This window comes from Oncorhynchus nerka, linkage group LG13 (assembly GCF_034236695.1).
Source record: "Oncorhynchus nerka isolate Pitt River linkage group LG13, Oner_Uvic_2.0, whole genome shotgun sequence".
Taxonomy (NCBI): domain Eukaryota; kingdom Metazoa; phylum Chordata; class Actinopteri; order Salmoniformes; family Salmonidae; genus Oncorhynchus; species Oncorhynchus nerka.
This window is the reverse complement of record NC_088408.1, coordinates 47670765-47685475: the sequence shown is the minus strand read 5'-3', so window position 1 is coordinate 47685475 and position 14711 is coordinate 47670765. Positions and strand designations below refer to the sequence as shown.

Here is a 14711-nt window from a genome sequence, read left to right as displayed (position 1 = left end):
GATATTTTTGTGTTGGTAAAATGTATGTGAGAAATTTTGATGGAGCGCTTTTATTGATATAATAAATCATATCAAAGTAAACACAATGACGTGGTCCAGGCACCGAAGACGTGGATGTCGATTAAGGCAGCCCACCGCACCTCTCCGATTCAGAGGGGTTGGGTCAAATGCAGAGGACACATTTCAGTGGAATGCATTCAGTTGTAAACTGACTAGGTATCTCCCTTTCCCATCCCACTGACTGGTTGGGAAAGCCTGCAGTTTATTAGGCTACAGATTAAACTAATTATGAACTTCACAGGGTGGTGAAAATGCAAGGTGATGAGCATGATGCTCCATTTCAATAAATATCGAGGGTCTTATTCTGGTGACACAAGACGCTTGGCTTCCGTTTGAAAATGTAAAAAATAATCTCATTAATTTGTCCATAATAATCTCATGTACCCACACTGGATCTGCGAGCTGTTGCCTAGAACACACATGCCAATATCAATGAGCACCACGACACACATTTCTTATTTTTTGGGAAAACCATTAGTAGAGCTGAAAATGTGACAGAAACCCATTTAACTTTAACATTTTTATTTGATACATGGGAATTTAACCACAATATGCATTTGTATGTCCACTACGTCATCACGCACAGCCTTTTATCCATAACAAGTCAATTCAATGAAAACACATCTGGTGGGAAAAATTAACATTGTTTTTATGCAGATTATACAATATTCACCTGAAAATCTATCACCAATTGGATGGAAACCTAGCCACTATGAACATGTATGTGTTTGGACAAGATAAAATACCTTCAAAGTACTCCTTCTCAAATGGTGGAGGAGATGGATTATACACAGTCCAAAATCAACACCATCAAAAGCAATCACTGAAGTGGAACCTTCTCCGGCACACTTGGAAGAGATAAATTGAACAAAGATGTCAACTATTCTAGCATTTTTTACTATGAAAAAGACAATGTGAAACTGGAACATCCTTTAATGTAAACCTATTATTCATTAGCTTTACCCAACCCAAGTCCATTAAGCTACATAGGCAATAATATAAACAGGGAAAAAAATAGCACTTTTTTTTTTTTAATTTTTTTTTTAAAGGATAACTGTAACAAAGGTCAGGCAAAACGACATAATTTACACAGGCCATTTACCATTACAATGTAACCATAGCTGATAGATCGTAGGATGTCCTCTCCTGGAGTCCAGTCCAGAAGCTTCCTTGGATTATCTGCTCTTTTGTAGTGGACCACCCCTCCTAACTGTAGAAGTTGATTTGATTAAAAAATAAAATAGTTGTCTTGCCATTTTTGAAACAAAGAAACATGTTTATGGAACAAAATACATCTAAATGTGTGGTGGCAGAGTCATAGCCTGAGTGCCAGTCTGTTTGGGCTATAATGCCAACTCCTTGTCACTCATGGTCTTAGCTTGACAAGGACAACAATGTAGTTGGAAAGAGCACAAACAGATCTAAGACAAGGTCAGCAGAGTTGGGAATGGCAGGTCACTTTATAAAAAGGCCTAATAAATATCAGTACAGCAATTAAAACAATGGAGGCCACTGGTAGAGTAATAGGTAGCAGAGGTCCATATATGTGTTGACAGCAGGAAGCACTCCAAGGTTTCATCCAAAATGGCACCCTATTTTATATATAGTGCACTAATTTTGACCGTAGCTCTATGGGCGCTGGCCAAAAGTAGTAAATTGGGTGCCATTTAAGCCGCAGCACAAATACCAGTCGCTGAAGAGAACGTAGTTGCCACTGACAGAAGCTTGAGGAATCCTAAGCCCACAGGGGAGATATGGCACTGCTACAAGTCCAAATAGAGCCTGTGAGTCTCTGGAGAATACGGTTGGCAGATAATCAAATGGGAAGCTTTGAGCAATAATAAAATGGGAAATTGGTATTCCATCAAATATGAGGTTTCACTCAGGAAACATCTGGGGAGGAAGAGAGAGCAGCTATGAATACAGATTCATGGAACAAAGTTCAATATACATTAAGCATGATACAGAAGTGACAGGGGTCTTTATAAAGAAGGGAGGAAGCATGTCAGTGTTTCCCCTAGGTGTTCTTTCCGCAGTGGCAAGAGTCACAAAGGGGGGGGGGGGGGTTCAGGTTCACTCTCCAATCACTTTTTTTTTACATAGAAAAGCAACACAATTGGATGTTCCAAGTACACAGAAATCCTAAAACCACACCAGGAGACCACCTTCGAGGTTTGGAAAACATTAAGATATTTAGATTTAATGTTACCCTTTTATTCAAGTCATCACGCACCTAGGACTGTTTGGTTAGCAATGTTTCTGTAGCACATGTGATGGCATTTGAAAAACAATTGCCCATTGGATTGATGGAAATAATCATGATATAATTTTACCAGGTAGGCATAGGCTACTTTATAGCAAGTTAACATTTAATTGAGAAGGTTTTTGGGAAAGCCTTTCCATCCTCCAAGTCATTAGAGTTGCCACATTTCCCCCAGTCAAATTGTAGGGGTGTGGTGGCAACAATTTAGCAGCGGCGGTGCGATGCTGCTAAAATAATATGGGAAACACTGCACTGACAGAGGGAAGTATATTACTCACAGCTAGCAGGTTGCTCTCCAAATCGCCGCATTAGCTGATCGTGAGTGAACTTAACGAAAGCATCATATTGCTCTGCAAAAAGAGAGAAAAAGGTCTGACAATAAATAGAGTGCTATATATTCTGCAGAGGTCACAGAAACAGTTTCTCCAACACACCTGCTAGTTTTGTTGTCAATATTTCGTCATATTCTTCCCTTATCTTCTCCTCTCGTTCTTTAAGTAGTCGTTCACAGATCATCCCAACCTGTCTCAAGGTAAATAGAGGTTGCTCTTTTCTAGATGGGGAGACGGCACCAGAAGATGTTCCTATATAGAGAATAAGTATCCATTATCAAAGAGAACATTCTCAAAACCACATGTGAAACTTGACCAATAAAATGATGACATTAAATGAAGCCAAGCGACATACAACTGCAAGCTAACAAAAGGGATAACAATTGTTGTGAGGTAACCAATGGTTTCCATTTGATGAACACCCTCATATGTGTCTATTCCTCCTGATGTCCTTCCTGAGTAAAAGCAGACTGGACATACCTGGCAGACTGGACCCATTAAGGATGGAGCTATGGGGTTGTGACTCCAGGGGACAACAGCCCTCGGTCTGCTGAAAGCTGTTCTCCAGGTGCCTTCGCTTCTGCATCCGCTTGTACTCTTGCTTGATATTGTGCAGGATTTGCTCTGAATGGAAAACAAGGGCAAGATGTGGTTAGGTCAAGCTAATCAATCATTCCAAATACGAAATTGCACATCATACTCAAACAATATACCCTGTGAGTCATCTTGATACTTCACTAAGTAACTAACAACAATATGACCTTAATTCAAGGACAAAGGCTACAAAACACGAGCTATCCACTTCCGTAGCAAATGAGAACCCCATCCCAACCCCTGCAGGAAGCAATTCCACTGCAAAGACTAGGCCATGTTTGACCAGTGGTGGAAAAAGTATCCAACTGTCATACTTGAGTAAAAGATAACTTTAATGGAAAATGACTCAAGTAAAAGTCCCCCAGTAAAATACAACTTGAGTAAGCCTAAAAGCATTTGGTTTTAAATATACTTAAGTACCAAAAGTAAATGTAATGGCTAAAATATGCCTAAGTATCAAAAGTATAAATAATTCCTAATTCATTATATTAAGTAAATTTACAGACAGACAGGGGCACACTCCAACATAATTTACAAACTATGCATGTCCACCAGATCAAAAGCAGTAGGGATAACCTCTTGATAAAGTGTGTGAATTACACAACTTTCCTGTCCTTTAAAGCATTCAAACTATAACAAGTGTCAGGGAAAATGTAAGGAGTAAAAAGCAAATTATTTTCTTAAGGAATGTTGTGAAGTAAAAGTAAACAAAAATATAAAATAGTAAAGATGTAAAGTAGTTTTACTAAACCTAAAGTACTTTACACCAGTATTTGACTAATATATTGCCCATATGGCTACATGGCATCATCCTGTTGCTGTTAAATAAGTATTTATCAGATACATGTCTGGCTAAATGTAAAATGCTCATTTATAAGACCTATGCTAGCTAGCTTAGCTTGAAGGTTTAGCACCGGCCTCCTAGCTGCCGTTAGTTAGCAAGCTAGTTGAACAAACAGTTGTGCCTAAGTCACAGGTTTCAACAACAAATGCAAGAAGTGTTTACAAGTTTATCGTTAACTTACTGTAGCTACTAGTCATGCATTTGATATTGCTTAGCCAACTAGTTAGTAGTTAGCTACGCTAACATAGCTAATCTCATCAAGGTGCCCTAACAACACCTTTCATTCATAGATTCACACTCCTGCCTTAAAATCTAGTAGCTATTAACTGTTACTAACCCGTTGTGAGTCTGGACGACACTTCTCCAAATGGTGAGGGCTCCATACGCAGATATTTCTGGGGTGAAGAAGTCGAGGCGGCTTGAGACATTGGGGTGCACCTCCTCCTTTTGGGTGACGCCTGGTTCATCAATGGATCGAAATCCATAGTCCTTTTCAAAGTAGCCCCACAAGCCATTCCGTTGGCAATATTATGGATCTATAAAAACGAGAAAGCTGTGGTTTTCGCTATCAGAGGGCACACCAGAGCTCCTGTGACTGGGTCCCTCCGCTGGCTTTCTTCGACTACGCTCAAGGGAAAATTCAGGTTATGCACAAATGGCTTCGTTTTTCACCTCTCGAGTCTTAATACCATCCAAAACGCAGACCCTGTAATGGCCTAATGTTAGTAGAAATTCATCCAATCAATTATTGTATGTGAATGATCATATAAAACCAGATGACAGTAGATTTCGGACAAACATTTCCTTCTCCCAGCGCCGTTGTCAAATTCTCTCCTCGATGACAACCAACATGGCGTCAAAACAACGTTCATTTTACATTCTGAGCTCATGGGCATGCGCACTTAACGAATCTCGTGTTAGTTCATGTAGTTTATTTTTGTATACAGTTTATACTTGTTCATATGCAATACTTGGCGCCTTTGCACTACATTCCCCACATAAACCGTGAATGCCAAAAGCACTCGCCAATTTGAAATGGGTGTGTGCAATCTGGTATCCTTGGGACGTTCATTGAAATGTAAAATTTTTAAGGTAAGGGTTAAGGTTTAGATAAGGGTTAGAGTTTAGGTAAGGGTTAGGCTAAGGGTAGGGGTTAAAGTTAGGGTAAGGATTTCGGGTAGGGACGTCCCAAGGATTCCACATAGCACTGACCAATTTAAATGCCACAGTACTTTCAAATTATTTACAGAATTGGAATAAAGCTATTAGTTAATTCCTAACGAAGAACAGAACGTTTGAAAACGTGTCCTCCAGTCATTGTCTCATTTCTGAATGTGCATATTTGATTCAACTTATTTTATTGTTCTTGTAAATAACAGTACTTTTCTAGATCTATTCTCTATTGTTCTGTGCTGCAATGTGACTTATTTACCAGCAGGAAGAAAGAACCATGAGCTGCGTTTAGACAGGCAACCAAATCCAGTTTTTTTTTACTCAGCTCTGATTTGGTTGGTCAAAAGACCAATTAGTAGAGAAAAAATATCTGCCTGTTTAAACGCAGCCCGTGACGTTAGCAGGAAATCTATTATTACAGCTAATCCCACAGACTTTTCAAAAGATTGGACAAAGTAAAATATTCCTTATTAAACGTTTCTCGCTCATATGAGACATCCCCATGTCAGCAGGCTACATACTTTCAGTTTAGGACTGGCCCAATTGTGTTTGAGGTGCACTTCCTTATTTAGATGTTGTTTATGTCCAGTTTCAGATATACCTGAACGAATGTCGGTTAAACCAGAACTAAAGTCTCACGTAATACATCAGCTGCTCGATTAAATTCCTGGTTCATATGTGTTAAGATAAGAGATGAGGAGGTGCAGAAAAGCTCTCTCTTTGCAAATTACAGGCCGAATGTTCTCTCTTTTGAAATTCTAAAGATGCTAACACCAGCAAAACCATGAGTTGTCGAAACCAGTGACGAAAAATCGAACTATAATCAAATTGTAGTTGTCACATGCTTTGTAAACAACAGGTGTAGTGTTTACTTACGTGATCTTCCCAACCCTGTAGAGAAAAATATGAGTAAAGATAAATGGCTATATAGGCAGTGGTGACCCCTCATTCAGGGCAGAATAAAATACATATATATTTTTTTTTATGGGGGGGTTGCATGTTATTTTAGCATTATTACGTGTCACATATCAGTTTGCAAACAATGTAAAAAAATTAAAAATAATTCATTGTAAAGCCACTTACAAACATTGTCTCTTTTTTGCTCCCTTGAGTAAGGCAGCTCCAAAATGCAGGTGTTTCAGCCTAGCTTAGTGCTTTCTGTGGTGGTGGGGCAGCAAACGGAAAATACTGAGAGTAGGGGTTGGTAATGTTCTCTAGTTGTGACGTGATTGGCTCAGTGTTCTGTCACTCATGGGGACTCTATGTCACCACCAAATCTAAGGGTAGAGCTTGAAAATTCAAGCCCCTTGGGTGCTGCCATAGAGTTACATTAGAAGTGCCCATCCAAGAAGTCTCAAGGTAATTGGCCACAGATAAAAGAATACCAAATCACGTTAGCTTTGATACTTTCAAAATCTTAGCTAGCAGTCATCATCATGAATCAAGTCTACAATCTACTGGCAAATCCTTTTTAATCCTTGCCATATGAAGAGAAATAACAAAGATAAATTATAGATAAAACGTATCGGTGCTCATCTGCTATTGGACATAAACAAGTTGGAAATCACAAATTCAACAATTTAGTGGTTTGGAAGGAATCAGTAGCTAACTGCAAGCATTGCAAAGAAATCACTAGCCTGATATTCAGTGGAGTGGCTGTGTGGTCCCAAGTCTGGGATTAAGGGTCTCTTTTCCAAGATTAAAATTATAAACATTCACCATTGGCCATGCTGTCAATCCAGCATGATTTCTGCCCAGCTGAAAACAACTGTTAACTCGGAACTGGGAAATCTGACTTCAGTGAGTTCAAGACAATTGGGAACTCGGGGGAAAAACGAGCTCCGACTTAGAAAATACGTTTTGAACTGTCATCCAACTCGGAATTGTAAGTCAAGAACCCGTGCCTCTTTCTAGAGCTACGACTTGAAGATCACTGACGTCATCATGATTCAACCTTGTTTTTGTTCTGAGTTCCCAGTTGTCTTGAAAGCACCATAAATCCAGAGAATGCCGGACATTGAGTCCAAACATGTAATGTATGCTGCTGCATAAATTATGTAATATGCCAGGGAGATATGTATGCGGTAGTTAAGAAAGTAATACTAATTACTATGTTGTGTAGTAAGCTGTTTGTAGCCCATGTGCCTCACCCTAATAATTTGGTCTATTTTCCCTTCTTCATTTCGCCTACTGTTCTTAGTACACATGTAGCCTATAACCTGTTTTAGAGAAATGTAATCATTGAATATTGTAAGAACTTTCATTGTCTGCTTATATGACCCCCCTTTATTTATCCTACGGTTCTGACTTGGTGTACAGGGAGAACACTGTAAGAATGGCCGATGTTCTGAATTCTGTCGCTGTACATTTCAAAAGTGCTGAACAAATAGTTATATTGACTACGTCCATCCTAGCTCGCTCAATAATGTCTTAATCGAAATTACGGATTGCCTCTTATGCGCTTGTTGTCCCCTTATGCCGTAGTTTGTCAAATCAAATCAAATTTTATTTGTCACATACACATGGTTAGCAGATGTTAATGCAAGTGTAGCGAAATGCTTGTGCTTCTATTTCCGACAATCAGTAATATCTAACAAGTAATCTAACCTAACAATTCCACAACAACTACCTTATACACACAAGTGTAAAGGGATAAAGAATATGTACATAAAGATATATGAATGAGTGATGGTACAGAACAGCATGTACATCTCAATTGTCAGTAGAAATCACATTTGTTGAAGCAAGGCAGCCATATCAGCTATGTTTTTTAAAAGGCAGTAAATGAGGCTCAATGAACTGTTTCACTGCCAGACAAGGCTCCGCTGATAGCCAGGTGTAGCAGTGATAAGCTGTTGGGACTACTGACACGACACTGCTGTTGGGACAGCTGTATGTAGGCCCTAACAGTTTGCGGGCACCGTTTGTCACCGTTATAGTGCAATTAATGTATTATTTAGTGTTGTGTTGTGTAGTGGCTTTGCTGGCATGCAAAATCTGTCCACGAGAGATTATACCTGAACTGACATCCTATGAAATCATGTTCATAGCATTGCCTCTTTCACGTGTCTCTGTTCAGCTGTAAATCTGAACTGTTCAAAAAAAAGTATTGTCTGTTTATAATATGCATAGCACTGCTATTAGCACTGTCAAAGTCCCACGTAGGGGGCCCTATGTATCAAGCGTCTTAGAGTATGAGTGCTAATTAAGGATACGTTTTGCCATTTTTAGATCACAATGGATGAGATCACATGGAGAGTGGGAACTGATTGGAGATCAATGCTCAATCGGAGGTGCTTTATACATACAACCCTAAAGCCCTCAGTTTATAACAATTGTATTGTATTATATTGTATTGTATTATAACAACTATATTATAATTATTCATCCTGCAGGATTGTAATCCCAGCAGGCCTGTTCTGATTAACTATCTTCCAAAAAGGCCTATAAAGTGGACAATGCAGAGTTGCTGGGAAATTCCCATCCTGTGGATGTGAGACAGTGAGGGCAGTGTTGTATATCGTCCACAAGAGGGCGGGAAAGCGTCAGGAGTCCATGCTTCCCTTTAAAGCCAACTTATACTTTATCCAAAAATGTGGTCATAAGCTTTGTATAGGGGTGTGATGCGATTACAACGCCTCTAGAGGGGTGCAGAGGCCAAATCAAGCTCCATACTGTGCCCTCTCAAATTGTGTAACAATGCGGAGGGCTCTGTATAGCTCCACATTGACATAATTGGTTGATGGTAAGGTGGGTCCGGAAGGTCCTGTATAAACACAAATGCACTTCCTTGAAAACTTCCTTCACAACAGCTCTGCTCCACGAAGCCAAAAGGTGTATTTTCTCTGACTTCTGCAGGCTGCATCATAGCGTTCTATTCTTGGGAAATAGATTTCTGTTCAGTGTCCTTCCTTTATTGCCTTCTTGAGTGGAGTAATAACATACCGTACCTGACATGGTTGGTGTAGGTGTATAAGCTATGGGTGTATGGTTGTATAAGTTATATGAGTGGATCTCTGCTTACACCTATTTGTGACAGATCTAACGCCTTGTTATCAGAGATGACTTCAAAGAGGAAGGAAGGGTGCTATTCGAACAAGACCTTGGGGTCACTTATTACAGTTTATCAAATTTGTTCTATTGCGATTTTCTTCTCTTTTGTAGGCTGAACACATTATACCTACTAGCCTACAGCTTTTCATCAAATAATCATGAACTTGGGCAGAAGACATGATAACCAGCTGTGACTTTATTCAAAAGCTTGGAAACATTACATTGCAATATGAAAAAAAACTTTGAATACCGCAGATTTTTTTCCCCCCCCAAAGACTTCTCAGATGCCACCACAGTACAGAAGCCACTTAACAGTTTGACATTTGATTTCCAACACTCAACATTACAAGAGGCAGCAAAGCACACTGGTAAACAGCTGTCGGTAGTAGTTTAACACCAAGATAAATGTCTAAAGAACAATGTTAACTGAGTGATAGTTCTAGATTAAAAGTCCTATATAATATAATTGAAAATTACCATTTTCATCAACACTGGTAAGAGATTCATTCTAATGTTTTGTCTGCTAACGAATGAAAGGCTTGCCTTTGATTAGAATGAACTGCAGTCAACCTAAAAACTGACAGACAGGCTATCTTCTTGTTTTGTTTATCTAAAAGCTGTGCTGTATGTCTACTCTAGGGTAGCTATTGTGATCTCCTCAAATATCAAAATAATCCTAATCAAGTTAAATTATGTTTACGGTAACACTGACACAATTTGATGAGGTGTCGAACAGAAGGTAGATTTCAAAATAAAAAAATGATCAAGTTGTAAAGTTATTCACAAATGTACTGAAATCAATTAAATCCACTTACAAGTCATCTGAATTCAATCCATTGCATGTAGTTCTATGATTATTATGGTAGTGTGGCCAGCACACTGCAACCAGATTTCAATTTTCATGACCTGTGCTCAAGCTTTAGCCATACAATACATTGTTGCGTTGACAAACTGTTTTAAAGACAGACTCATAATGAAATCATTTTTTGGAACTGCATTGTATGTAACACTGTAAAATTGTTTGGTATACATTCATTTTTTATTGAAAACATACCACTATACCCAAGAGTAGAGACAAAGATATGAAAGGCACAATACCTTATAATGACATTGTAGATTTTTGACTTCGTGAACACATCTCATAAGTATTTAAAGCAGATTTAGCTTACTGTGGCCTCAAATGGCACATTTATTTCATTAAATTGAAGACTGTGGTTTTCAGATTCATCCAGCTTCTATATGAAAGATGACTCAAACAGTCAATGGAGCTGTCTACACAAAGTCAGGTCAGATTTGATTTCCTGTTAGTTATTTCTGCATAAAAAAATAAACTCAGACCGGTCGGTATAAAAAGAAAATACAAAGGCAACGGTTCCTCTGTCGCTTTATGGATCATACATGTCTTAAATTAAAGTTAGACCCTTATGTAAATCAAATGGAACTCTTCACACAACACTGTATATTTGTACATAACGCCTGGACAAAGCCAATGCCTGTTCTGGCTTCTCAAAGCCTAAATGATTTATCTTCTTCATGGAACACATATTGACATCTTGATAACATACTGAAACATACATCTAATCTCAAAAACTTAATTAGCCCCTTATCCCATGAATGAATATATCATTGGTTCAGAACCTGAATTCACAGTACAAAAAAATATGCTAAGCCTTCTACAGTTTGATCATCATGAAGTCTATGGCCAACAGTCCCCATCCCACTGTCTTCATCACCTTTAAAAATCTATTTGGCACTTAGGCACTGGAACACTATACTGGCACACCTCGTAAACATAAAACAATTAAGTAATGAACCGCTGAAGCATTTAGCTATGTGTGTAATTCATTACATCCTGTGGAAGGTCCATCCCCATCTCGTGACGCAATATCGCTGTGACATGATGATGACCAGCTAGACAGCTTCTGCAGATGTCTCAGTGGAGACAGACATGGTCACTTTGGCTATTTTCACAGTGGTCTTCACACAGCTCTCTGCAGCCCTGTTGGCAGCAATGTGCCTGTTCTGGCAGTCAGACTCCAGGCTATTGTCCAGCTGCTGGGCACTGCCCCGGCACGCCTGGCATGAGTTTAGGAAGGCGTGTCGCATGTCCTTGCTCCTCAGGGCGTAAATGATTGGATTGACGGTTGAGTTGAGCAGACAGAGCATGCTGGCGAAAGCAAACACTGTCTTAATATCGTCATCCATCTTCCAAAACAGGTCGTAGACCATGATGGCCAGCACAGGACCCCAGCAGATGACCAGCACCACCAGGATGAGGACCAGTGTCTTGGCCAGGCGGATGTCCATGCGCGTCTGCTCAGGGCGCATGGTCTGCGACTTAGTCCCATCCGCCGAGTACACCACCAGGCTCTTCTGGGAGGTGCGGCTCAGCATGCGCACGGCGTGGTGATGGGCCTTCCACAGGATGTACATGTAGGCGTAGATGATGAAGAAGACAAGCACACTAGTCACCCCGATCCAGAACATCAGGTACTTCTCGTCGATAAGCGGAAAGATGTCTGAGCAGACCGAGTTGAGCTGCTTGCAGTTCCAGCCCAGCAGAGGGAGCACTGCGAAGACAATGGAGATAGTCCACATCACGCAGAAGGCGATGACAGCCTTGGTCCGCGTGACGATGCGCCTGTAGGCCAGGGGCCTGTGGATGGAGATGTAGCGGTCTATAGCAGTGAGAAACAAGCTTCCCACAGAGGCTGTGAACGAGGCGGTGACTCCGCCCAGCTTGAAGAGGAACACATTGGGGCTGTCTTTTCTGTGGAACACATGGAAGTCCAGAAAGCTGTAGACGAAGATGACGCTGCCCAGCAGGTCGGCTACAGCCAGGCTTCCTATGAAGTGGTAGGAGGGGCGGCAGCGCAGGGTGCGGGATTGGAGTATCACACACAGCACGATAAGGTTCTCCAACACCGTGAAGGTGCCCAGGGTGAGTGACATCACCGCCACAGCCAGCTGCTGGCTAGGGGTAAGGATCATGAAGCATTCCATATCCATGAAGTTCTCCCCACACTGGATTCCGGTTCCCTCATCTCCAAAGCCACTCCGGTTGCCAAACAGGTCTGTGGCATTGGTAGGGAAGAATGGGATGCCTTTGAGGATGAGTTCCTCATCTCCAGGCACTTTGTCTGGGAAAGAGTTACTGAGGAAAGCAGAGAGAGGCTTCTGGACGGACAATCCACCCTTAGTGAAGTCAGCGTTGATGGTGGTGTCATCATAGATGGCATCGTTGGAGCCCAGGTACTGCAGTCCAGATGTTATAGTCCGGAAGGTGGTGTCAGCCACACCATCTAGCACAGACTTCATGACTGGGCCTGAGAGGTGAACACTGCGGTTTAAGATGATTCCTGGTTAACCTATGAAATGATGAGAGAAATATTTGTGGACAGACATAATTATGCTTTTCTTTTTGTTCTTTGGATCCCCACTAGCTTTTGTAGAGGCAGCAGATATTCTTGCTGGGGTCCACAAAAAACACAGAACATGACAAGTAACAAAACACTGGTGCACTAATAGACAAGGACAGTCACACAAATAAAAAATACCATGATATACACACACACAATAAATAAAACAATAACAAATAAAATAATAATACAAACAATACAACAACAACCAATGATGTGTGTGTTGGAGTGTCTGTGTGTGTCCCCTGACAGTCCCCGCCGTTCCATGAGATGTTGTCAAAAAAAATTGTAATGGGAGTTCTGCTTATTGCTTGAGTAATTGGAGATGGAAGGGAGTTCCATGCGATCAAGGCTCTGAATAATACTGTGCGTTGCCGTGAATTCTTTTTGGACTTGGGGACTGTGAAGAGACCCCTGGTGGCATGTCTTGTGGGGTATGTGCGGGTGTCTGAGCCGAATGTTATTTGATACTCTTTTATGACAGTTTAACTGGCATTGAATGGCACTGAATCACATATTCCGTGGCCAAAATGAAACCATGTCTTAGATTGGGTTTTTCTCACATTGCTTGAATGAGCAAAATCATCAGGGTGTTTTAACTCCAACCTGCTATATCTCATTCTATAAATTATATTACTTTATAATTATCTAATGATAATCATTAGCCTGAGGGGCAGCCTTCTTTAAAAAAAAAAATGAATAGAGTATGCTAACCATTAGGGATGGGCAAAGGATGAGCTATTGCCCTGCATGTCACACAGAGAGAAAATTCCACTCCTGTCAGATAACTCATGTGCAACAGGAGACAGTCGATTTTGTTCATGGTTGAATACATGAGATCACTAAACACGGCTCCTGTTATACATTCCCTTTACTGTTCTTCTGTGCTATCGTTCTCATGCTTAGCAGTCGCCATAGGATGGTGCACACAGGTGCAGTCATACCGAAGCTGATGGGGTGTACTGATGGGGTGTACTGTTATCTAAAAGTGAATGAAGCCTTTATAACGTAGGTTTATATTTTACTAAATGTATTTAAAGAGTCCTAAATTCATTATATTAACTTTTAACTGCATTTACAATTTCACAATATTAGACTAATAGGCTAAATGCCCTACTTTGTAAACGTTAGTTTCACTTTCACCACCATAGGCTTCCCTTAAATTGGTTATTATTCTTGGGTTTCACCTTGGGTTTCACCTTTTATTTTTTAAATTAATTCTAGATCTACTATTCAATGCCATTGTATAGGCTTCGTTAACGTTTAGGTTAATGTGTTGATGTCAATACAAATGTTTTTTGTTTGTATCGTTTTTGTACTGTGAAATGAATGAGAGTCCTGAATTAGGACACATTGGCCTAAATAATTTATTTTAGCCGAATAAATCGCAATACATTTAATTATACATGACGCTGTAATTTGGGGGGAAATGATTCCTTATTAAATTAAAACGGTAAATGAAATACAACAAAAACATGTATTTACCTTCACATCGCTCGCTCAGGTGTTGACTTCCCTCCACCCAAACTGTCTCCAATCATTAATCCAACCTTGACGCGCTGTATCTGACTTAAATAAATATACGTTTAATCATCGAAACAAGGAAAGGTAAAAACATTTAACATTATATAGAAAATATATTTATATAAGTATCTAAGTGGTCATTTATTGGTTTATAAGGTGTCTTGATGGGCGCTCATTTCCTTTGGCATCCGCGCTCTCATGTGCGCCCTTCGCACTGGTCTAAAGTTCTGTTTGCTGCGATGTCTGAGTTTTTTTTATGTGCGTATTTATGAAGCATTGCTTTAGAAAGCCACATCACGTGCTATGAAACGCGCTATGCATAGATTTCTATAACCAAGTGCAGGGATTTTGGTGCCGTCAAGTGCAAGAACAGGGGAGGATGCAGACACAATAAAAACAGGGATTTTTAGTCCCCAATGCCCATGCCATTGGACAAAAGGACAGCTGTA

At 40.2% G+C, this 14711-nt stretch overlaps 2 protein-coding genes across 3 annotated transcripts; both read right to left on the bottom strand.

The window, feature by feature from the left end:
• Nucleotides 1-565: 565 nt before the first annotated feature.
• On the bottom strand, nt 566-4970 carry akirin2 (akirin 2). 2 transcript variants are annotated; one of them, XR_003865129.2, is made up of 5 exons: nt 4431-4970; nt 3136-3279; nt 2758-2907; nt 2602-2695; nt 566-1953 (listed from the first exon to the last, which is right to left on the bottom strand). XR_003865129.2 is itself a non-coding variant. In XM_029677153.2 (5 exons), the coding sequence occupies exons 1-5, from the start codon at nt 4606-4608 to the stop codon at nt 1943-1945; spliced, it is 555 nt and encodes a 184-aa protein (XP_029533013.1). In that variant the 5' UTR covers nt 4609-4967; the 3' UTR covers nt 566-1942. The 2 variants fall into 2 exon arrangements, 1 of the variants encoding a protein (XP_029533013.1); XM_029677153.2 differs by having other exon boundaries at nt 2602-2673; nt 4431-4967.
• Nucleotides 4971-9495: 4525 nt separating this feature from the next.
• On the bottom strand, nt 9496-14493 carry cnr1 (cannabinoid receptor 1). The gene is made up of 2 exons (XM_029677152.2): nt 14224-14493; nt 9496-12687 (listed from the first exon to the last, which is right to left on the bottom strand). The coding sequence occupies exon 2, from the start codon at nt 12635-12637 to the stop codon at nt 11231-11233; it is 1407 nt and encodes a 468-aa protein (XP_029533012.1). The 5' UTR covers nt 12638-12687; nt 14224-14493; the 3' UTR covers nt 9496-11230.
• Nucleotides 14494-14711: the final 218 nt, after the last annotated feature.

What these genes read in the sequence shown, in the direction of transcription:
- cnr1 (XM_029677152.2), bottom strand. Translation starts at nt 12,637, where the DNA reads ATGAAGTCTGTGCTAGATGGTGTGGCTGACACCACCTTCCGGACTATA.
- akirin2 (XM_029677153.2), bottom strand. Translation starts at nt 4,608, where the DNA reads ATGGCTTGTGGGGCTACTTTGAAAAGGACTATGGATTTCGATCCATTG. An exon ending in GTCGTCCAGACTCACAACGG is followed by an intron (nt 3,280 to 4,430) that starts GTTAGTAACAGT and finishes TTTTCCATTCAG; the next exon opens with AGCAAATCCTGCACAATATC. An exon ending in ATTGACAACAAAACTAGCAG is followed by an intron (nt 2,674 to 2,757) that starts GTGTGTTGGAGA and finishes CTCTTTTTGCAG; the next exon opens with AGCAATATGATGCTTTCGTT.